Source organism: Prorops nasuta, unplaced genomic scaffold (assembly GCF_024137725.1).
Source record: "Prorops nasuta isolate Cenicafe-Biocafe unplaced genomic scaffold, Cenicafe_Pnas_1.2 PNAS00033, whole genome shotgun sequence".
Lineage (NCBI taxonomy): Eukaryota > Metazoa > Arthropoda > Insecta > Hymenoptera > Bethylidae > Prorops > Prorops nasuta.
The window spans coordinates 2,246,603-2,270,688 of record NW_027116830.1 but is presented as its reverse complement, the minus strand read 5'-3'; the positions used below and the strand labels follow the sequence as shown (position 1 = coordinate 2,270,688).

Below are 24,086 nucleotides of genomic sequence, written 5' to 3'. Positions count from 1 at the left end.
AAATCTAACTGATATCGTGGAATCTTTAACCCCAGCAGGAATACCGACACTCTATACTGCTAATAAAAATTGCCAACTGACCTCCATGTTTACCATGCAACGGTCAGTAATGTGTGACACCCTTCCCTCTCTCAATGGGCCATACTCCAGGAGGATTGTTTCAGAAACTCTTGATCGTATCAGAATCAACTCGCCCGGAGTACGTATATATACGAATGGGTACTGTCGTGACACTATAGATATGACTATAATAGTCAATCATTGGTTCAGAGAGCTGACCCATAGAGCACTTTTGGTTCTACCGAAGTATTAAGCCCTCTCACCACGACAAGGTAGTACTCTGCGAGAGGGGATTTATAATTACTTTTTTCGAAAATATTATTCATGTTTACTGTAGAGAAAACAAGTTAATTGATTTATTTGGCTGCACGTATCGGGAATTACCGAAAAAAACCTTTCCGATTCGCAATAGAATTTTGGCTTGGATTAAAATAATCGCTGCAGTGATCGATGCAACTGTGTGTGACTAAAGGAGAAACAGAAATATCATTAAGACGATCCCCAATATTTATCGGGCTATCAATTCCAAGATAAACCTTTGTAGGGGCGCAACTGTATATATCTATATATATACATATATATGATTCTTTGTCATAGCTACTTTACTTTCACAGTAAATACTTAACAACTGAATATAGACTAACAAGGGCTTAAATAACATTTCTACCAGGATTAAATTATGTACTTGGTATATTTTTATCTCAATATCTTTTCTAATAGATAATTTATGTACTGCAAAATATAATTATTTAAAATATATAGTAGTAAGCATGATAAAATTATTTGATTCAACGTCTGTATTGAATTCAACTGGCCCTTCAGAGATTACAAACATTTTCACAGAATTATAAGATAAGCTTCCTTGATGGTATATTATAGATATTGAAGATCAATCTGTTATCGCGTGTAATTATTAAATCTGTATAGACAGGGAAATGGAAAGAGATTGATAGCGCTCCAAATTGAGGTATATAATGTGGAGAATAAAGTGATAAAAGAAATCTGCAGTTGAAAATAATCTTTCAACAGCATGCAAGTATTAACCGCGATACTTTTCGCAGGTGCAGTGCTTTGTGCTTACGGTAAGTACTTCCTTCCGCATAGAATATTTATCGTAGAGCAGTGTTCGTTATATGCAAACATATATAGTGATTAATCGCCACGTAAATCTTCGTTTCTGACGAGTCACCGCACTAATGGTATGCTTTCTTCTCCAAGTGATTAAGAAATATGAGGAACAATTATGTATATAATATTTTGCACAATCAAGTTCTTGATGAGATTGAATCACATTGTGATTCAAGCAAAGCATTGAATTAATGAAAAATCTAGGAAACGCTTAAATTGTTAAAGGTCTACCTTCTGGTCGTATCGTGGGTGGTGAGTTTGCACCCGAGGGTAAATATCCATATCAAGTATCGTTGAGGTACAAAGACAGACATGTCTGTGGTGGTTCCATCATCGACAAACGTTATATCCTTACTGCTGCTCATTGTCTTCTCTTGTAAGGAACTATTGCATTCAAGTTTTGTACGGTATTTAATATATTAAAGAGTCTCCTCATACCGACATTCGTTACACAACGAAATCCAAAAACGTGTATATACGTCAACGATATGACGTTACTGAAGGACTGATTTCCAAATCAATGCAATACTCTACTGATGTTACTATGTAATTTTTTCCAGTAAAATAGTCTTCTTTTCGAGATACAAATATTACTTTATTTTTTGAAATACTATATAGTATATGCGAGAAGATTGACTTTTCGTCCGAAGCATGCGAGAAATTTTGCTTCTTTCTAACACGCGTGAATATTGCACGAATGTACTTGGTGCGTGCGATATGTCACCCTCGTTCGAACGATATCGGTAAGAGGAATCCCTTTAAAACTTGAATACTCGTCAGATTTTAAAATGTAGTATCGCATGTAGCAGCCATGCGTCGCGCACAAATAATTTTGATAATAAAATGCTTGTGAAAGAGCAATAGTAATAATAATATTTTTCATGTCGTAGCAAACGCGAGGAATACATCAGCATCGTTGCTGGAATTACATGTCTCGATGAAGATGGTGATGAATATGATGTCGAATCGTACTTGATCCACCCTGACTACCATTCTGATGGACAAGTCCATGATATCGGTATTATCAAATTAGACAAAGATATGAATTTTACTGACAAGGTTAAACCTATCGAACCTCTTAGTGAAGAGCCTACTGAAGAGATTTACAATGTAACTTTAACTGGATGGGGATATGTTTCTGTAAGTTGCATAACAACTTTTTCCAAATAAATTTACTCCCCATGATTATTTATCGTAAAACAATCATTAGTAATCTAACAACTATTTTTGTTCAAATCACAGGCCATTGGACCAGTTTCTAATCACCTTAAAGAAATCCATCTAATTACAACCACTGAAAAAACTTGTAAAGATGTTTTCGACAAGGTAAATAAATATCATATATGCACCCTAACGGAGAGGGGAGAAGGTGCTTGTCACGTGAGTGGCTCAACTTTAATTATTTTCACATTCTTATATTTTTGTACAGTTGACAAAAATGGAGGTAAAAAATTAATTGTCGTTGATTGGATATTTCAGGGTGACTCTGGTGGTCCGCTTGTTAACAATCAAGGAAAACAAGTTGGTATTGTTTCTTATGGCGACCCATGTGCTCGTGGAATACCCGACGTGTACACGCGAGTATCGCCACATTATCAATTTATATTGGATAAAAGCAAATTGTAAATTAATAGATTAAATAAATCCTCTAAAACAGTAAATTCTATCAATTGCAATTATTCGATTAAGCGCAAACTAGTTTTAAAACTCTATTGTTACACCCATAATCTAGCTATATATTGTTAAATTCATAATTGTTTTAATATTTCATTTAATTGGAAGCTCGAATGCCTATTGTCGGCTATTGCATTTTTAAAAGCTTTTGGTCTTGATCCACTTTATCTGGAATTTCCTATATAGCGAAGAGGCTGAAAAGAAAGCCTGCCTAACACCGGAAGCTACGATACCTAGCCGATACGCAAAGCTAAAGGGCCTATACCTAGATATTTCGGAAAGCTAAGCCCGAAAGAAAAACATACGCAAGACAAGTAGGTATACGTATAATCGCAATGAAGAGCCTGGAAAACACGCAACAAAGCAAAAGAAACAATGATTATTTAGCAGAATTGGAGGACAGATTGAAACCTACCGATATAGGTTTTCTCTCATCGTCCTTCGGTTAATAAAGAAAAAGTTGCACGGTTTTACCCGTGGCCGAGTCACTCGTTCGGCGAAAATCCACCCATCGTCTTATCCTCGCGTGCAGGATGCGATCGTGTATAGATGCGGGGATGACGACGTCCAGGAAATTCACTCGCCAAACATTGATTTCGAAATTGCACTAGGCGATACGGTGTCTTAAATATCGCGCACTAATTAAACGACGCCAACTTTTAAAACGGTATATATACTATTAAGCGAATGCGATTCGCTCTTTGAAATGTCACTTCGCTACGCGGATACTCGGTACACGCGCAATCGCACCCCATAGTAGTGAGGTCGCCCCCACTGTAAACCAAGAAACAAAAACACAACATTAACTACTTAAATTCTATCCATTTAATTTTATACAGAGTTCATTGAACTTTAAAATAAAAATAATAAACTTACAGGCTGTGAGAGTTCCCGAGGCTGTTTCCTTGACGGCTGCATCCAAACGCTGCGCACGAAAGAAAACACTCGCGCCGCGCACCGACGATTGTTAGAATTCTTACGCGCGTGGATAAACGATTTTTTTTTTAATCGCGCAATGCACTTCACTGTGCATTTTAATATATCGAGCAAATATTGGGAAAAGTCCGAATGTCGGTAAAATTTTTAATATAACGATGAAAATGCAGGCGTGTGATTAAACTGAAATATGAAATTATTTTTAATCGCGACTGCATGGTTAAATAAGTGTCAGTGATTACGAAAAAAAAAAAAAAAAAAAAAAAAAAAAAAACCGCCGCGCGATTCACCGACGCTCGCGCACGTGGAGAGCTTCAACGATGTAAGTAACTGACTGGCGATAGACGATAGAACCATCCGGAACGAGGACCGGACAATGGAACGTGTTGTACAACTGCATCTGATTGGTTGTCAGCGGGAGCGCGCCGGATAGCGCCAATCAGCTGCGATATATTGCTTGGTACTCTCCAATGTCCGGTTCCTGCTCAGGAAATTCCTATCGTTTAGCGCCAATTACAATTACGTTTTTGTATTTTCCCTTGCAAGATGCCAAATAATCGCGCATTTGTTTTCCTCCAATCACTCATCATTATTTATTTATCTGCGCGATTAAAAATAATTTGATACTTTATTTTCATCACACACGTGCAATTTCTCCATTATATTAACACAATTTGACTGAGAATTCCGACATCTCTTAACTAATAATTGTTCAATGTTTTAAAATATAATATAATAGTGAAGTGCACATTGTGTGATAGAAATAAAAGTATTTATCTACTTATCACAATTCGTCTAATAACTAAATACTCTTAAAATTGTTCAGAGTTTGCTGCTTCTCTCTCACTATCATTTCACCGGCTATTTGATGGACAAATAAATTCGAGGGAGGAGGGAGGATGGTGGGGAGACAGCATTTAGTTTATTCACTTGTATTAAAAAGTAATTAAAAAAGTATATATACAATAATTATTTACAAGACAGTAGTTGGCAATTGTTTACTCTAATTATAATTTCTGTCTATGTTAGCTGACAAGTAGATTTTTGCTTGCTGCAATTATAAACAAAATAAAATTAAGTAATAATACAAAAATAAAAATTACACGACTCAATGTTATACATCGTCGATGACCTAATGCTGCACAACTCTTATTTATATACTTACTTTGTTCTATAACAATACTCCCAATTGGTAATATTGTTTCTCGCAACTTAAATCAACGAACTTTTAAATTAGTACTAAAAAAGAGATCATAGCACTCATTGAAATTTAAATAGTGAATAAGAGACACTAGAAAGATAATAAAATTTAAGAGCTTCTTTTAATGAGAGTTACGAAAGACTCAATAACAGCTGTGTTTAATTTGATGGAAAGAATCTATTAGTACATTTATTATATAGGGCAAAGTGGATAATTTTATTTTTGCAATTAAACTGATTCCAATCAAAATGAATTAATTATTTCCTGACCTCTCAGTATTCATTCCATAATTTAAGCCTACTGTAAATCCACGAGTCGTTGATATATAACAGATAAGAAGTCAGAATTCGCTGTATCACGATGAATTCAACGTGCAACATGTTTGTTTGAAAATACCAATTAAGCAACAAATTAAATATTACCCCAATCAATATTGAACCATTTGAGCCATAATTGCGTTGTTCTCTATTCCTAATTTATTTAAGCATATAAATGTTTTGCACAGAACCTCTTTTTCGAGCTCAATTCTCTTTCTACCAAAAAGATTTTATACACAAAATAGATATTTATTGTTGTTACTGATATAAATAATTTTTACACCTATATAATCAGATGGTTTAAGATATCTTGAGCAAAGAGTACGATTATCATCGTACCTATTAGGAATATCAATTTCTGTATAATATACTTTTCTTAATGTGAATAAAAAAAAGCCTAAAAATGTTCCTATATATGCAAAAAACATATCTCTTTTAGTTTTTGTAAATAAACATTCTTCTACACTAATATTCTGAGACATTTCAAGACAAACCTCATATAGGATTTTAATCGCCACAAAAAACATAACGTATATCATTATTATTTCAGAATGAAAAAATCTTCATCTTGCGTAAACAGGTGTATGGAGTCGTTTGGTTTAAGACATTTTTTTGCAAATAAATTTTTAATTGTATAATCGATTTAATATTATATAATCGAAAAGGATGAGCGAAGCATTGAATTTTCACTAGAATTTAATAAGGACAGAAAGAAAAAATATTATGAATGTAGTCTTCTAGAGGGAGATGATTTGTACATAATGATGAATTACCAGACTCGATAAAAATTTTCAAAAGAGGTTATAAAGATCTAATCCATCTTGTTTACATATTATAAAATAATTAAATCTTAACATATACTTAAAACGTAGTATCGAAATTGATGCCAGCTACAATCAGTTTAGCTATATATAAATTCTCAAATCAGCTGAACTTTGTCTTTGGTGCAAAACTGGTCATAATTATCTCACACAACCAGTTTTTCTACCTAGTGCTTTATAAATGCTTTAAAGTAAAAAAATATTCTTATCGATATAAAAACTGTTAGATTCGTTAAAAATATATAGTAAAACGATTTTCTATTGAAATTGACTCACTTTTCAATTAATAATTAACAATTCAACAAAAGTTCACTTCCACAATTAAAAATCTAATCTTCAAACCTTTTCTATCTCAATAGTCATTCATTTTTATAAAAAAGTTAATAACAAAATACTTATAAAAATCATGAGTGCTGTTAATAACAGGAAGCAATTAATTAAACAATTGATTGATTATTTATCATGATTGTTAAACCTCTTATAAAAAAAAAACAAAAAACCCAAAAAAACCCAAAAAACCCAAAAAAAAACAAGACAAACAATCAATACCAAATAAATAAATTGTTAGCTTGTCCTTGGTACCACATGTATCACTTTGCATATGATCTGTGAAAAAATAGGTGATTGTAATATTTGTAGAAATTCGGTGTTTTTATGGAAGACGAAGTACAGATTTGGAGGGAGCAGGAAATAGATGAGTAATATGATTTTCAGATACGATTAGTGCAACTCACGATGACACGAAGACTGATGTAGCGATTGCTGTTAGTAGAATTTAACGGGGAGATGAGATGATTGGCCAGTCAGTCTGTTTCCAGCTCGCTTACAGCAAGGACAGGCTATAGGTTTTCTCTCATCTCTGGTATAAGGCCTCATCTGGTAAGTTACCACTGTTCGCATTTTCTAAACGCCAACATCTTTGTTATTACAAGTCTGCATTATTTATCTTAATGATGGTTGATATATATCGAGAAGAGAGATATCTTTATATTTATTTTTTTTTAATTTAACTTCTTATTTCATCTACCCAATGAGATAATTATTGACACGATATAATCAAAATATCGAATAGATTTATCGTAGGATTCCTGATATTAGTTAGTCAATATTTATTATTATTATCATTTTTATCAGCAATTTTTAAAGTAATTAAAGCACTACAAATATCTGCTGCACTAGTCAATGTGTATTCAATTTCAAATCAACAAAATCCTGCCTTATAATAATGAAATATTCCTATTTTATAATATTTCTCAATTATTTTACGATATTTCAGCAAGAATAATTTATTCAATATTATAAAGCAGAATTTTAATAACTCCAAATTTAAAACACATTAGACCCTATTAAATATTTAGTGATACAATCATCTAAAGAATACAGCAGAATTTACACCGTCTGTAATTATTCTTCAGAATCCTTTTTTGTTCCTTCCACTACTCGTTATTATTTCAACCTATGTGTGTCAAGTGCTTCCACATAACACGTGTGTGCATGTCGATGTATTTATTACATCAGAGAAGAACGATTAACGCTCGTATAATTGAAAAATTGGTCGGAAAATTCAGAGATACGTGTATTTTGATAAGATATATGAAACCTGATTTTGCGTTGCAGTAAAACTTACGGAAAGATGGCCTCGAGCTTTGAAATCTTGGGGGCAGTAGTGGCCCTACTGGTAGCAATATATTATTATTGCAATTCGAATTATGATTATTGGAAAAATCGTGGCGTGAAAGGACCCAAGCCAATACCCTTCTTGGGTAATTTCAAGGACATCATGCTGAGCAGAATATCCATAGGAAGTTACATGCAACAGATTTACAATGAATTTAAGGATGAGCCAATGGTGGGCTTATTTGCCAGGGCCACTCCTATTTTATCGATACACGACCCAAACTTCATCAAGGATATCCTTATCAAAGACTTTTCCAAATTTTCAGATCGTCCCATTAAAGTTCATGAAAAAGTACGTAGTAGCAGATTTCTTTTTATTAATATTAAAATATGGTATGTGAGGCAGTTGAGTTATCTTAAAGCATAAAGACATTGATATAAGAAAATGTTTGTATTGTTAATTGTGAAAGATATAAATATTTTGCTAGGATATTTTTTAAACTCCTATCTGTGTTTAAAGAGGTTTTATGCAAATATTCATATCTTTTACAATTATTTGCACATGTACATAGATAATTGAGTTTTCATACACGTTCTCTAACTAATGAGGATTTTAAGTGTCACCCATTATGGTATACCACTTAAAATGCCCTAAAATTTATATATACAGAAAAACCTTCATGTTTATTTCAGTAACTATATTAAAAATATTCATAGTTAGCAAAAGATCTTTCTTTATGCAAATGGTAAGAGACTTTGTAAGTCGTGTCAAAACTCTAATATCTCTTACAGTTACAGTGATGTACGTGTCTTATTGTGCATTCATGCTCTGGTATACCTGCAATGGTACACCCTGTATAATTAACGTTAAATACTAATATTATGGGAGGTTTACCGTTGAAAGAACACCAGAGCATGTGCGCGCGCGCGCGCGCGCGTGTGTGTGTGTGGACTTAGAACCCACTTATCTCGATACACTGAGAGATACTTTTTTTAATTCTTACAACGGTGTAATCCCTTAAGAAAAAAAATAAATATTTCATAATATATTATATAAAATAACTGAGTTTTACGTCCAACTTCTGGCGCGTCTTAACTTATACACTCTGCATTATAAAATTAGATAAAATCGTACTCAGGAGTTTAAAAAAGGTATTAAAATTTTGTAGACTGAACCAATATCTCAACACTTGTTTGCTTTGGAAACAAAAAGATGGCGACCAATGAGACTTCGACTCTCCCCAATTTTCACTTCCGGTAAGCTGAAGGAGATGTTTCCTCTGATTCTGGAATCCAGCGAGCATCTGGAGAATTATCTAGCAAAGGTAGTTCCCAAGAACGAGTCGATAGAATTCCGTGAACTCACTGCAAGGTACACCACTGACGTCATAGGTACCTGTGCTTTTGGCCTGGAGCTAAACGCCCTCGAGGATGAGAACTGCGAGTTTCGCAGAATGGGACGAGACTTTTTCACAATGACCTTCAGCAAATACCTCAGATTGAGGATCAGAGAAGCCTTCCCAAATTTCTACGATTTTCTGGGATATATTTTACCCGAGGTGAAAAACCAAAAATACTTCAGGCTCTCCATCGCCCAAACCATGGCTTATCGAAGAAAACACAATATCGTGCGTCATGACTTTATTGACATTCTGCTGGATATCCAGGATAATTCTGAAAAATTTAAAGATTTTGGTAATTATCAATATTTTTTTCCTTATATAATGATTTTTAACAATAGAGTAAGATGTCAGTAAAGCTAATAGTCTATTATTCAATAAGCAATATTTTCATTATTGTTCTGAATTGTTGAGATCTGGAACTGGAGTTCTGGTGGCAATTCTGCATAATGCTAAAAAAACTCTAGTAATGATTCATGTGACATTTGTCATTGGACTAAATAATTACGACAAATTAAAAAAGTAAATATTTGTCTACATTTCAAGATACCTTCACAAGAGTTATAAAGAATTATTCATGAATATGCACACCAAATACAAACACTACTGCAGCCAAGTTAATATAACCACAGATTAATATCAATAATCTTTTCTAAACCAGACATTTGTATACATACATGTGGATTAAAGGATAAATTCTTCCGATTTTAGTTTTTACCTACAGTGCTTTTAATTTCTTCAAATGTTACTCTTTTATCTATCAGAAATAACCGAAACGCTGTTGGCTGCCCAGGCCTTCGTGTTCTTCCTCGCCGGATTCGAGACCTCATCGTCAACAATGAGCAACGCATTGTACGAATTGGCCCAGAATCACGAAATTCAAGATAAAATGAGAGCTGAAATCAATGAAATGAAAGAGAAGAACAAAGGTCAATGGAAATACGATGATATCAAGCAAATGTCATACTTGGATATGATCTTTAGAGGTACCTGAGCAAATAGTTAATAAAATTTGTATATTTTTCTATCTTATGTTTATTAAAAGTAATGTTTTTTAGAAACCCTGAGGAAATACCCTCCAGTGACAGTTTTGATGAGAAGAGCAGTATCTGATTATACTTTTAATGGAACCAAAGTAACAATCCCAAAGGGAACCAGAGTGTTTATACCAGCATTTGCCATACATCGTGATCCAAAAATTTATCCAGATCCAGATAAATACGATCCAGAAAGGTTTTCAGAAGAGAGCTCTGCTGGGAGGAATCCAATGTATTATTTGCCATTTGGAGATGGACCCAGAAACTGTATAGGTAAATTATAAGTTTAAGAAACTTGGATATGGATTGATGATCTGTTCACCATTGTCGAAAATAGAATGTCATATTATTAAAAAAATATTTTATAGCTTCATATACAAAACATGCTAAACAGAGTATAATTTACTTACAGGAGCACGTTTTGCTGTATACCAAACCAAAATAGGATTAATTAAGATTCTGTCAAACTACAAAGTAGAAGTGTGTGAAGAAACACAGATACCTTATAAAATCGATGAAACTGCCTTCATACTGACTCCATTAGGAGGAATTCACCTGAAATTGGTTGATATTAAGAGCTAGAAATATTTGGAGACAGTATTTTTACACGAGGTAACTTACATAATTAAAAGTGAAAGAGGAACTCAGTTACCACAATTGTCCAATAATTGGTCCTTTTTAAATGTTATTATTACCAGGCATTGGCCATTCTTGCGTAATTGGTACCAATGTTTCTGTTGCAGTACTTGTAAACCGGAATTCAATTTTAAACGAAACTTACATTAGGAAGAGTCTCAGTTAGAATTTATAATTTTAGGTAAATACATACATATATAAGCTTAAAACTCACATGCTATAATAAAGAGTAGTTTAAGAGTGGCATGGATAAATCGAGCTTAAACTTGTAATAGCTAAGATTAATTATCTCACTCCAATTATAGATATGATGCTTAGCTCAATCTTCGTCTTAAATAATTGCTAAATTGAAATTGGAGTTTACTTTGGTTTATCGATACCACCCTAAGTATTTACGTAAAATCGTATTATCAAATATCGCATGGAGACCTTAGTTAAGACTGGTTTGCAGATGAAGTTGAGATAAAAATCAAGTTTAAATTTCGTATAAGACTGATGAGCTTAAAAGAATTAAGTGGATGATAAGACCCATCACTCTGATAGCATCTGTTCTACAGAAAAAAACATCAAAATTAATATTTAGAAATACGTACGCTTGTAATATACATATTTTTCAGAAGTTAATATAATTTTATTCAAGTATTAATAATATATATATATCTTTTGTTATCAATATATTATTATTAAAATAAAATATTTATTATAATAGAACTTATTTATTTATCCTGAGATGTTGACATTTATATATTTTAATGTCCTGGACAAACTGATATAATATTATAATTAACGAAAACTTATTACATTGTTATTACAGTTTAGCCTTGGTTCCCATTGATATATAATATATAATGTAATGTACATATAGAATTATTTTCAAGTTATATTTTAAGTTAGTTTATATCATTGTTTTGCACCAAGACCAAATTACCAAGTAAGCCTTGGCTTATGACAGGGAAGAAGAATGATTCATTTCTCTGAGTCATTAAAACGTAGCAAATGAAGAAAATGTTGGCAGCAAGTGGTGTAAGAGTAAGATAAGAACGAGGAAAAAAACAATGAGCATACCTCAGGAAATACCAGTATCGATGGTAACGATATAAGAATATCTCTTATTGTATTTGAGGCACAATTTCTTGTAGCGACAATATTTCTTTTAAACAGAAATTGTTCATATAAAATATATGTACTGTATATTATTTATGTAATATATATGATGTAGATGATATATTTATGTGTATTAATAAAGTAACGTAACAAAGCAATTATTGTAAAGAAAGACAGAAATATTACAATTTATTTCTTCTTTTCTGAAAAATAAAAAACTCTTAATATATTTAAAGTTGAAACTATTATTTAAAACTAGGAGTTGGACTAAAGCATGCAAAATACCCTTTCTTTAAAATCATTTATTCCTATTACAAATTAAAAAATCTGTATTTTTCGTATTATTAAATCTTGATTAATTTAAGATAAATATCACCTAAAGGCGCCAGCAAAATTGCTGAAGTATCGAATGCGTATGGAATCATCGTCTTTTCACTGACGTCCACTTTGTATTTCAGCAGGATTTTAGTTATGCCGATTTTTATTTGGTTGGCTGCTAATCGTGAACCTTTAGAAAAAAATTTTAAACAATTTAAGTATAAATTGAGTTTTAAATTTAAATAATTAGTACAAGTAAGAAAAAGTACACTATAGTTACCTATACAACTTCTCGGACCATCACCAAATGGCATATAATGATTTGGATTCCTTTTGGCAGAATTTTCGTCCGTGAATCTCTCAGGATCAAACTGATCTGGATTCGGATAGATATCTGCATCGCAATGGATGGCGTACAATGGTATCAGTATCTTTTGATTTTTTGGAATAGTAAGGTTTGTGTCATTGAAAGTATACTCGCATGTTGATTTTCTCATTAACATTGGAACTGGTGGATATTTCCTCAATGTCTCTACAATTAACAATAGTTAATTTATATACATGAATAATACAGGAGAGCCAAATAAAGAAAGAAATAACTTAAACCTAATAAAAAAAATTAAACAGCTTAAAGGGACACAATTATTACTAATAATTATTCTTTTTTTCAAGGTCGGTTTCTAGAAATCAATACCGTCGTAGACGTTTTTAAAAGACACTCGACATGTTTTTATAGATTCTCGTAGTTTATCTCGAGAGCATTTCAAAACATTATATGAATGAGTCACTAATTTCAAGTGTTTAGTTAATATAGGTCTTTAAATTCCAAAATACAGAATAGGATTTTTTTAAAAGTATCCATCCTCGATAAATGGTAAACAATAATGAATATGGAATTTTAAATAAATGTCAATTTTTGCTTGGAAAGGACCACAAATTACTCATATAAAAAAGATTAACTGATAATTTATACAGGTTATCTTAAATTTTATAAATGGGTGAGATCCCTAATTTTATTACATCTTGTAACCTATCTCGAGAGTTTTATAAATCACTATGCGAGTGAGTCATTAAACTCAAGTGTTTATGAGATATGGATCTTTAATGATGTCCTATATACCGTATGAAAACTTTTTAAAACTATCTGACCTGTGTGAATACAAATAAAAAGTTAATAAATTAAAAATTTTCGAGAGACAAATCAATTTTTGTATTCAAACGGGCTCGAAACTATAAGTCATATAGAAATATTCTAGTTGAAGAAACTTAGAATTTGTAAAGGCCTTCTTTAGTTTTATAAATAAAAATAACAACTTTTTTATTAACTATTCTTGTTACTTATCTCAAAAGCATTTAAAATCTTTAAATAGATTTACCATTTTATTCAGCTATTCACTTAATATTTTGATTTGAAAATATAAATAAGTGAATGACTAGGCATATTTACAGTGACTACAGCATGCAGTACTTATAGCAGAGATGCATGCTAATACAATCACAGTCTACAGGTCTACACATCCTCTGCAATCTAACCCACACTACGACATAGTACTATTGTTGAGTGAAAGATAACTCCTCCAGAATTTTTGGATTTTAAAGGGCTCTTTCTGTGTTTCGGTTTTCAATTTGTGTCTGATTCGTGCAGTTTTAGCTACTTAACACGTGAATATAATAATTTTCCTATAGGTTCACTAGAACAAAAATAAATAGCGTTGATAAAATACTATTAAGGACGGTATATCCATATACCAAATTAAGATCGAATTTTAACTCAGTAAATATTTAAGTGGTAAACCGAGATAAGCATTGTATTGAAAGTTAAAGTGAGACAATTGATCTAAGCCTAGACTGTACTAAGCTTAAGTGCCGTTTATTGATACCACCCTAAGAATAGAGACGAACAAAGATGACTGTTGAGCTGGCCAACACCTCTGTGCAATTTCAAATCGAAAAATTTAGTGAACCAACGGATGAAATTATAAATTAATATAATGTTTTGGGAAAACTCTTGAGATTAGCTCCAAGAATATACATCACAAAATAGAAGATTCCGCCTAAAAAAATTCAAGAAATCTTTAACATGACCTTGAACATTGTACCAAACGTTAAAATGAGTCTATTATTTGATACGTCTTTAAAATACCACAAATTATTTCTCGAATATCTTTTATTTTCTAAAATGTTGAGTTTTCAAAATATTTAGAAGTGCGACAATTTTTAAATATATTTGTATTAGAAATAATTAAAGAATCGTACCTTTAATAACCATATCTAAGTAAATTATTTGGTGAACATCTTCGTATTTCCAAGTACCGCCGTTTTGTTCGTTAACTTTTTGAATTTCTGTTCGGAGTTTATCCTGAATGCCTTGATTCAGAGCTAATTCATACAAAGTGTTGCACATTGTCATTGATGGGCTCTCAAATCCAGCAATGAAAAACACAAAAGCCTGGGACGCAAGCAACGAATCGGTTATGTCTGAAATTATTATTCTAATTACATAAACATCATTAATTTTCTAAAATAAAATTAATAAAGCGATTAACTCAAACATGATTAATAAGTAATTTTTAATAACAATTAAAAATAAAATTGAAATAACGTAAAATTGATAACGTTAAAAAGTTAAAAATTAAGAGATTAAAGAAATCCTTTTACTAATCGAGCCCTAATAATATGAAACTTGCAGGAATATTTCAATAACAATAATTACTACAAAGAAATTTGCAATTAAAAATTTGACTTTGAGGATAGTATCAGTTTGCGTCATTAGTTAGACCTTGGACAATTATTTGAAGGTCACGTGGTAATCACTTGTAATTTTTATAATGAGATGTCCTATGTAGAGTGCATCAGTATTTATGTAATTTTTTAAAACAGTGGTTAAATGATGTAAATAGATTAAAAAATGATTGAGTCAGAAGATTATCATATAAATAATAGTTTAGGAGAAAAATGAGCGACTAATAATGTGCTTGTCACGTGCTTTAATCTTCAAAATAAAATATCGCGAAATTAGACTGAGTTTGTAGAACTTCTCCATCTCCATTGCCCAATTATAACGACCCTAATGGTAAGTATAGATCAGCTAATCAAATATAATTGATTACTCTTTTATTAATGAATATTGACAATATATTTAAAGGATGCAGCAACTTGTATCTGATTATACATATAATTTCGTTTGCACATCCAAAGTTCACCGAGTGTTCAATTAAAACTTGAAAAAAAATTGCTCCTGATGGTATTTAGTATAAACACAGAACAGTTTTCTATTTGAAATGAAAAAACCGGATACAAGCAAGAGTGAATACATTTCTTTGATGTCATACCACTCGATACTATTGAGTATTTGTTAGCTTAAATTGACGGGATGCATATTAACAACACAATAATATCTACAAGTTGCGAACAGTTTATCAGCCGATCTGTATTTACTTTAATAATCAGCAATTATAAGTCATAAGAAATAGCGAAGGTCAATATGGAGAAATACAAAACGGACTTAGACAAACGTAATCACTTTCTGCAGACAGAGAGTACGATAAAAGAGGATAAAACAAATCCACAAAGCTTTGCCCAAATTTATCATTATTTAGTTTAATAGATTTAGGCAGACCAAAGCTTTTAATAATTACATTATATTGCATGAGATTTTTAAATTATCAGGCATTGGCTACTAGCTTATTATCCATGAGTTCTTTATTTTATCTACTATTTTCTACTTCATTTTTAACTTTTATTTTTTATTGCAAATTATTCTTGTATCTTATCTCGAGTTTTCCAAAACTCCATTTCCATTTTTTCATTCTATTCAATAGTTTAGATTTTTATCTAAAAATATACGTAGGTAAACAACAATGCATTGGTATATACGCATAGCGATCATGCACACAATTTCAACCAAACCCGCACCCACCTGTCTCGTAAACGACTAGGTGAATGGAAAAAGTGAAAATAAGGAGTATGAATTAAGGATCCCGAGATAAGCTATAAGAATATATAATAAAAATACGAGGTTCTGTTAAAAAAAATTAAATATGACCTTTATATAACCTTTACCACGTCTCTCAGGGTCAATCCAATATGGTCATCAATTTTTAAAACACCTCTAAGAAGTCCTTTTGTACTGTTTTCTGCTAAAATATTTAATTTTCGAGATATCAATGATTTTCAGACTTTTTAACATTGTAGGCAACTGATATTATAATTGTTATAGAATTATTAAACGTTTGATTAGTTTATAAGCGTTACACGAAACACAGACAAGAATGTCACTCGTTGCACCCAGAATCATCTTGCAGTTTCTAAAGCATTATTCTACAAAAATATAAGCTGAATTAGGGCCAGTTGTTCCACCTATTGGTAAAATTTTTCTGCTTGGAAAAATTACAAACTGTAGTAAATTCTATTCAATTTCAAGCTTTACCAAACGGATAAATTTATCCAGACGTTTGCCAATAGGTGGAACAACCGGCCGTTAATCAGTAAATTATAAGCATATAAAATGCAAAACAAATTGAATGTATAGTTTACCCATAACAATAATATTAAGCTCGAGTTTTAAAGAAGAATTGATAAATAAAAGCTTACTTAATTCTGGAAGTTTGCTAGCATTATTCTTGATGTCTATTAGGGTGTCGGTAAAATCGCCCTTGACAATGTTTTCATTTTTTCTTTGGGCAATACTATCTACAGTGACGTCCCTGAAAAACTTTATTGTATCGGATTCCGGAAGTATGTAGCCGAGCAGATTATAGATCAGTGGGAAGAAACGCCTAATTTGGAACTTAATTAAATTGGAAAAATTGGTGCTCATGGTAGTCCTTCCAAATTTCAAAAAATCACATTCCTTGCTTTGGAAGGAATCAAATTTCAAGTCGAAAGCAAAACTGGCTATGACGCCGATCGTGTATCTGGCCATCAGTTCACGAAGTTCGAGTGACTCTTCTTTCGAAATCACTTTTGACAAATAATTGTCCAGCTTATCTGCAACCTCTAGGATCAAAGGGAACATGTCTTTCATCTTCCCCGAAGAGAATATCGATGAGAGCTTGAGCCTCAGTGGCCGCCATCTTTGAGCCTCCAAAAAGAATAGATGTTGCGACAGTGGCTCGATCTGTATATTTAATGAAGGAGTTTTCTATAACCGGTAGAATTCTTGCAAATAAAAGATTCATAATTGCGTTACACACCTTTTCACCTGCTGGATTTATACGATCCGAAAACTTGGGGAAATCCTTGACCATTACGTCTCTTATCAATTCAGGTTTCTGCACTACGAGTAAGGGTGTTCTTCCGAAAAAAATCCCGACTAATGGTTCTCCTTTAAAGTCGTTATAAACGCTTTTCAAGTACAACCCAAGGGAATACCTCGATGTGAGGATATCCATATAATTCCCGAAAATTGGAAAGGGTTCGGGGCCTAAGACTCCACGACTTTTCCAGAAGTTGAAATTTGAATTGCAGTAATAATAAATAAATACTAGAAATACACATATAACGGTTAAAATACCGGATATCATTTTAGCACGATTAAAATACTATTGTTTTACAAAAAAAATAGGAATTTTCTACAGATATTACGTGAACAAAACGTTCGTCCGACTAATCCATGACAAGAATATATAAGGTTAAATACATTCTTCTTATCAAATTGGTAAACGCTATTAGTACTAAAAGTAAAAGCCCTGGAGAAAATTAACGAATTATTTATGATACAAGAAACACTGCACAGTAAATAATTACTGTATTAATTAACACGAATTATCACGTGATATTTGTTATAAAAATGATTAAAGTAATTTTTTATTTCATCTTCCACGCAAGAATGAACATAAATCTTGTGGACAGGTAGAATTGTTGCCAAAAAGTTGACGTAGATCGTAAAATTTGGCGGACTATTTTTGGATGGAGATTAAACAAGAATATCGATGCCTACGATATTTTGCGCATCTTCTATTTCTGTATAAATCTTAAGATTTCTTGTACTATATATTATATTACACAGTGCCTGTACATAGAAAGGTACAAAATTAAATATTTATGAAATTACACCTTTTGATACAGTTCGTAATATGTTCGTTTAAACTACGTCTCAGATTTATTGAAATATTATAAACAAATAATACTAAGATTACTGGAGAGCTGATAGTACGTTCTCAATGTCAGTCTATCCAAATTAATTTTTATCACACTTTGTCCTTGATCAACCTACCTAATAAGTAACTCTTGCAATAATATTCAGTGCGAATCTTTGCTGCACCAATCTATAAAATTGGCGTAAAAAAATATTTATATAAAATATCTAATAAAATTCTCATGACATATGTAATTAATAAAATAAGAGTAATAATTAAGCACTCCTAAAATCATATTGAGCGTGTACAAGAGTTGTCCGATAATACATAAAAATATCACTACCATTGATCAGACTATATAATCGTCTAAAATGTAAACCTAATCGCATATAAAACGAATTTTAATCCTTGACTACACAAGCTGTCTCTTCGTTGTAAAGAATGATAAAAATTTGAATAGGTAATCGCATTAACTGAGAATTATAAATTAAATCATAAATCTGATCAAATTCTCTGAAAATTCTACTTTTTCTTATGCAAAGTAAAAGAAACTTTTCAAACGAAGCCGGTATACGTTTGAAATTCAGTTAAAAGACTGATAGACAGCTGTGATTAACAGGATGTCAATGTGACTAATAAATCTAATGAAAATCATAAAGCAAGTAGCATTCCAACGACTGAGGTAACTGTAGCTTCTTAATGACTTTAGGTAATTTGGTACCACACAGTTTTCTGATAATTAGCCTGGCCTGGTGCATCAAAGGTAAAGGTGTCCTAGCGGCCTCCATTACAAGTTCCTTCTGAGCATCCGTTAAACTGCTAGATCTTTTGATCATGCAAGGATCGAAACTCTCGGCAGCTTCCAACAAAGCTTTCAACAGTCTCGGCTTATCAGCGGTATTCTGTAAAGAGTTTAAAATTCCATGGGGATCCCTAAACTGAGTCTTGATCACGACCCTTGCTCCATATTTTAAAAGAAGGGCGACAACCTCCACTGATGGATTTTCATTGGACGCGACATACTCGGCCAACACTGGACGTAGCGCGGGGCCTTCATCACTTCGAATCACCAAGTTAGGATCAGCGCCCCTTTCCAATAGCATCCTCAGAATCTCTAATCGATTTGGTATACTGTCAGCACAAGCCACGTGAAGAGGCGATCCAATTATAGGGGATGTTGCATTTACGTCTGCTCCTAAAAATTTAATTCAATTTTTTGTTGAAAATTATAAAGTTATAGTGTCTTACTTTTCTGTTTCGTTACATTATAACTTAATTATTTTACTATTAACAAATATTACTTATTCTACATACGTATATCTTTTCAAAACTGTATTATAGAAGCATGGAAATGAAAACTGTTCATCTTAAAAATGACCAATTGGTTTAAGAATTGAGAAGAGGGAGTTTTCTGCAATACTGGGAGAAGGAATAATAATTTACCATGCATAAGAAGCATCTCGACAATTTTCGGATCCCCCTTTAGCACTGCCAAATCCAACGCTGTAGGCTTCTGATACTCGGGCCCCAAATCCAACTTTGCCCCTTGTTTCAATAATAAATTTATAACTTCTATATCACCACCGAGAATTGCATAATGCAAGACTGTCCTATAATCGTGCCTGACGTCTGTCATCGAATTCACATCTGCCCCGTAATGCAACAGCATCAACACTGACGCGATTCCCTGAAAATTAAAAAATTATTTATAACAATTATCTTTCTTACTCAGTTCCTCATATTTTATACACATATATGAACATATTAATTATATTAAATTATCACATTAATAAATGGCCGTTTAATGGACCAGTTATACCAATATTACATTTTTACAATTAATAATTCTAAGTTTAAGATAACTCACTATTTCATCTAGAGTACAAAAAAATAGAACAGACTACAATTTAAATTGATATTAAAATTAAAGTTTCCATCACGAAGAAATTTATGAGACAGAACTGCACACTAAAGCTTTTGGTTTATTTACAACATACTGGAATGTGAAAAGTATACCTTTTTCTTCCCCTCTGCTAACTGCGAGAAAGATAAGAATACATATTTATTCGTCCAATTCAAATTATCTAGTAGAGGTCCTAGTATATATTTGAAAATAGGCAAAAGTGTCTTCATGATAAAATGGTGGTTGAAATGTAGAAAATACCTGAGGTAATCTAGCAGCCTTCATGAGTGGTGTTAATCCGGCACGATCCCTTGTGTTCGGCAAAGCACCAAAGGCCAACAATAATTCCATGCATTCCAGATCCAACGGTGATACCAAGTTAATCTCCGATCCAAAAAAATACCTCTTATTAGGATTAGCACCAGCCTCCAATAGACTCTTCGCCACTTCGATATGACGATTTTTTAAAGCCAATCTCAATGGTTCGTCGCACAGTGTCGTTCTGAAAACAGATTTTATAAATAATTCGCTTGTTAATTTTACATTTATTATTACATATAATATTTCAATACTGTGTCATTAAAAATGAATACAATACGCTTCATTGAGCCATCTTAAACTTGAAGAGACAGCAGTGGTATTTTAGAAAAATTGTGATTGATAAGAAGTAGGTATCTAATAATTCAATTTTTTATAAGAAATATAAAAATTTGTAGGTTTTTAATCTTTAGTAGTATTTCTTCAAATTGACATTACAGAGGAAATACGTGTATCAACGATATGACGTTATTTGAAGACCTAATTCTAGTTTGTTGTGACATTTCCATGACGTCGTAATCTCCTCTTTCTAGTACAATAGTTAGATTACAAAAAATAGGAAAATTATATTATAAAAGCAATTTGTTAAATGCTTTTTCCGTTTGTTTGTTTCTTTCACTAAAATCTAACTAATTTACTAGAAAGAACAGCTCGTAACCTGATTAAAATACTAGATTAATAATTTTAAAAACGGTCGTCAAATAACAAAGTATCGTTGACACGAATTTTCGGTTCCACTCTGTAATATCGGTATGAGCAATCCCATTAAAATCTGACAAAACTTGAAGAGTTATTAAGTCAATAACAAAGGTCGATTACAAATAGAATGCGCAGTTGATAAAGAAGCCGCCCCACACTAAAATTCTGAGAACCCTAATTTCTTTGTGTCACAATTTTTGATGGCTCAGAGACTGAATTTATGGACAAAGCAGCTCCAAATGACCTCACTTATAACATTAAAAAATTCTCTATAGCATATTAACAAAGAAAACTGTCCAATTTGTAAAAAATCAACAAATACATTCATAGACTAGATCTCGACCCGTTTATACATCAGATATTCGTATTTGTTCAACATTTCTGGTGTGTAGATATAAACATTTTCAAATCTGTATTCAAGATAATCTTATTATCTCAAAGAGAATTTGTAAAATGGATCAAGTACCTTGACCTTTGTCAAAATTAAAAATAATATAAGTCTACCTTGCTCAATGATCAAAAACAATTATGCAATTAAAATCCTATTGGCAGCTACAACGAGCTTTCGATAACGATAGTCGACTATATTTATTGTTATAATTATTTTCATTGTCATTCTCCTTTATATAACGTGTGAAAAGCAAGGTGATGAGACTCTAAATTCGCATTATATGCCAATTAATCACCTCGGGAATAATTCTCCCGTGTCTTCTCGATGATCGACCTTGGCTCCATGTTTCAGTAGCAATTTTACTAGGTCCAAATAACCATATTCGGCAGCTAGATGGAGAGCAGAGTACCCACACTCGTCAGTAGCATCGATATCCGCTCCTCTAACCTAAAAACATAAAATATTCTTTAATTCCCGGTTAACCTCATTTCGGACATAATTTAAATTAAGCACAAAGACACCGTTTTTCTTTCTCAACTCTCTGTATAATTTCTACAACATCTGCAGATTTTAAACGAAGTTTTTAATTATAATTATAGTCATCCCAAACATCTGCAAAACAATCATATTTTTTTTAGTTGTCCGCAATGAAAGTAAATTTAACGTATTAAAATATAAAAGTGAGATTTGAAGAAAGGTATGAAATGTATAATAAGTATTACGAGAAGAAGTTGAGCAGCGTCGGTGTAACGTTGCCAGACGGCATAATGAAGGGGCCTCAGGCCCTGTGTGACCGGATCGTTAGGCCTAGCGCCACAAGCCAATAGTATCCGGATTTCGTCAAGGGGCTGAAGACGAATTATCGAGTCTGCCAGTTCTCGCTGAAGCGGATTCGCGATGCACTCGGCTGGCATCTGGAACAACAAGCAATTAACATAATTTTATTAAATGATCTTTCTCTTTTAATTATTTTTTTTCTCGACGCTAATGCAAACATGCAGCCTCATTAACCTATAAATACGGCATTTAATTTAGTTATACATTTCATTTAATTTGTCTTCATTTGATTTCATTTACGTTAAAAATATTATATCTTCCAACTTGTAAACGGAATTAATAGTAAGTTCTTTCTTCGAATTTTGTAGAATTCCTGATATAATGGACATATCTCTGGTTACCGTATATTAAAAAAAAAATAGTTACTTTTACAATGATCTTTTATAAGCATGTCATCATCTTTATGTATGCTGCGAGGCGTCGAGTTTCAAAACAATTCATATATTTATGTAAACTGCTTCGATATATAAAATACCAAAACACACGAGTTTTGATTATCTCATATATTAGACAAAAGTTGGAAAACCTATTGAGAAGTACGTATTTTTTATAATAGATATATTTCTTTTTAGGTACATTAGTTAAGAGAAAGTTATCTTTTATCCCAAAACTATATCAGTCTCTTGAAGCAAATATAAGTAGAAAAGAAATGTTCTATCACGGGAGAGCTAAAGATGCTTAATGCGCAGTCACAAACACTATATAGAAACAAACCGCATTATATAATAAAACAAAAAAAGGATATTGCATTAGTTTAAATATATATATAAATCATATCGCACTTGGAAATTCAATCAATTATCGTTTTACACAGCTGTAAAAATATTTTCTTAGTCTCACAGTTCGACGAAATTGACGTAGAAGGCGTAGAAACCGGAAGTGGAAGAAGAAGCCACAAGTATTGAGCAGTAAGGTGAAGATTTGGTTGGGAAAAACTATGGAAGGTAAATTATAAAATTCTTTTAATAAAACTATAGCAATAATTGTAAGTGTGCGCAACTAGATTAAGTAATTATTGGTTGATGACTGAACGAAAAGCGGAAGTGAAGGCTGCAAAGAGGCGAAGAATGAAATTACAGTGTAGCAAAATAAGTTGATATGAATGACATTAGCAACATAACGTGATTTTGTTATTGTTTACTCACATCGAAAACTGTACGGTGCTCCAGCATGTAAAATCGCTTTAGATGATGACTGGCTTCTTCGAAGAGTACTCGGTCCTATTTAAAGGCTCGACCGGTGAATCGGTGAATCTGGCCGAAAATAACACAAAGAGCTCTCCTCTCATCCCTCCTTCTCTTTCACTCCCCTCTTTCAAAGCACAAGAACGTGCGCGTCGATAGCAAGTTTCTTCGGGGACTACGCAATTTTCTTTAATTTCTCATATACATCACCGAGGTTTCTGTTCCTTGTTTTCCTTTCTTCCTTTCTTCGCAGATGTCGCACACTCACTGGCAAAAAAATATTCGTGGAATCCTCCCGGGTTTTCTATATTTTCAAAACAACCTTCTCTTTAGCTATCAGCTTTTGTTCTTCCCTCTTCGTAGGTCATTGAAACCTACATATAAAATTTTCAGCGCAGAAATTAAATTTATCAAACCCACAACTT

The 24,086-nt window shown here is 32.4% G+C and overlaps 4 protein-coding genes across 6 annotated transcripts; 2 read left to right on the top strand and 2 right to left on the bottom strand.

Annotated features, from left to right (window-relative positions):
- Positions 1-1,000: 1,000 nt before the first annotated feature.
- LOC136783338 (chymotrypsin-2-like) lies at positions 1,001-2,849 on the top strand. Its single transcript, XM_066743432.1, has 5 exons — positions 1,001-1,142; positions 1,414-1,564; positions 2,079-2,328; positions 2,431-2,568; positions 2,668-2,849. Exons 1-5 carry the CDS (start codon positions 1,091-1,093, stop codon positions 2,812-2,814), a joined length of 738 nt encoding a protein of 245 aa, XP_066599529.1. The 5' UTR covers positions 1,001-1,090; the 3' UTR covers positions 2,815-2,849.
- Positions 2,850-6,860: 4,011 nt separating this feature from the next.
- LOC136783306 (cytochrome P450 6a2-like) lies at positions 6,861-11,538 on the top strand. The gene is made up of 6 exons (XM_066743371.1): positions 6,861-7,016; positions 7,755-8,106; positions 8,924-9,449; positions 9,919-10,140; positions 10,213-10,464; positions 10,604-11,538. Exons 2-6 carry the CDS (start codon positions 7,771-7,773, stop codon positions 10,771-10,773), a joined length of 1,506 nt encoding a protein of 501 aa, XP_066599468.1. The 5' UTR covers positions 6,861-7,016; positions 7,755-7,770; the 3' UTR covers positions 10,774-11,538.
- Positions 11,539-12,218: 680 nt separating this feature from the next.
- On the bottom strand, positions 12,219-17,904 carry LOC136783307 (cytochrome P450 6a2-like). Its single transcript, XM_066743372.1, has 5 exons — positions 17,445-17,904; positions 16,843-17,368; positions 14,506-14,727; positions 12,530-12,781; positions 12,219-12,439 (listed from the first exon to the last, which is right to left on the bottom strand). Exons 1-5 carry the CDS (start codon positions 17,772-17,774, stop codon positions 12,276-12,278), a joined length of 1,494 nt encoding a protein of 497 aa, XP_066599469.1. The 5' UTR covers positions 17,775-17,904; the 3' UTR covers positions 12,219-12,275.
- Positions 17,905-18,178: 274 nt separating this feature from the next.
- Positions 18,179-23,892, bottom strand: LOC136783311 (ankyrin repeat and SOCS box protein 14-like). Of its 3 annotated transcripts, XM_066743379.1 has the most exons (8): positions 23,623-23,723; positions 23,260-23,412; positions 22,363-22,554; positions 21,936-22,087; positions 20,494-20,734; positions 20,346-20,366; positions 19,773-20,016; positions 18,179-19,524 (listed from the first exon to the last, which is right to left on the bottom strand). In XM_066743379.1, exons 3-8 carry the CDS (start codon positions 22,552-22,554, stop codon positions 18,971-18,973), a joined length of 1,404 nt encoding a protein of 467 aa, XP_066599476.1. In that variant the 5' UTR covers positions 23,260-23,412; positions 23,623-23,723; the 3' UTR covers positions 18,179-18,970. The 3 variants fall into 3 exon arrangements, with proteins under 3 accessions (XP_066599476.1, XP_066599474.1, XP_066599475.1); XM_066743377.1 differs by lacking the exon at positions 23,260-23,412 and having other exon boundaries at positions 23,623-23,892; XM_066743378.1 differs by lacking the exons at positions 20,346-20,366; positions 23,260-23,412 and having other exon boundaries at positions 18,185-19,524; positions 23,623-23,881.
- Between the last annotated feature and the right edge of the window lie 194 nt (positions 23,893-24,086).

Bases quoted from the DNA above. Each gene is read 5' to 3' on its own strand.
- LOC136783338 (XM_066743432.1), top strand. From the start codon at position 1,091: ATGCAAGTATTAACCGCGATACTTTTCGCAGGTGCAGTGCTTTGTGCT. The intron at 1,565-2,078 runs GTAAGGAACTAT...TTCATGTCGTAG, and splicing joins GCTGCTCATTGTCTTCTCTT to CAAACGCGAGGAATACATCA. The intron at 2,569-2,667 runs GTGAGTGGCTCA...TGGATATTTCAG, and splicing joins GGGGAGAAGGTGCTTGTCAC to GGTGACTCTGGTGGTCCGCT.
- LOC136783306 (XM_066743371.1), top strand. From the start codon at position 7,771: ATGGCCTCGAGCTTTGAAATCTTGGGGGCAGTAGTGGCCCTACTGGTA. The intron at 8,107-8,923 runs GTACGTAGTAGC...AAAATTTTGTAG, and splicing joins CCATTAAAGTTCATGAAAAA to ACTGAACCAATATCTCAACA. The intron at 10,141-10,212 runs GTACCTGAGCAA...AATGTTTTTTAG, and splicing joins CTTGGATATGATCTTTAGAG to AAACCCTGAGGAAATACCCT.
- LOC136783307 (XM_066743372.1), bottom strand. From the start codon at position 17,774: ATGATATCCGGTATTTTAACCGTTATATGTGTATTTCTAGTATTTATT. The intron at 17,369-17,444 runs GTGTGTAACGCA...TTAAATATACAG, and splicing joins TAAATCCAGCAGGTGAAAAG to ATCGAGCCACTGTCGCAACA. The intron at 12,782-14,505 runs GTACGATTCTTT...TGTTAATTGTAG, and splicing joins CTTAGATATGGTTATTAAAG to AGACATTGAGGAAATATCCA.
- LOC136783311 (XM_066743377.1), bottom strand. From the start codon at position 23,649: ATGCTGGAGCACCGTACAGTTTTCGAT. The intron at 22,088-22,362 runs GTAATACTTATT...TTATGTTTTTAG, and splicing joins ACGCTGCTCAACTTCTTCTC to GTTAGAGGAGCGGATATCGA. The intron at 20,367-20,493 runs GTATTTTCTACA...TCTTTCTCGCAG, and splicing joins AGGCTGCTAGATTACCTCAG to TTAGCAGAGGGGAAGAAAAA.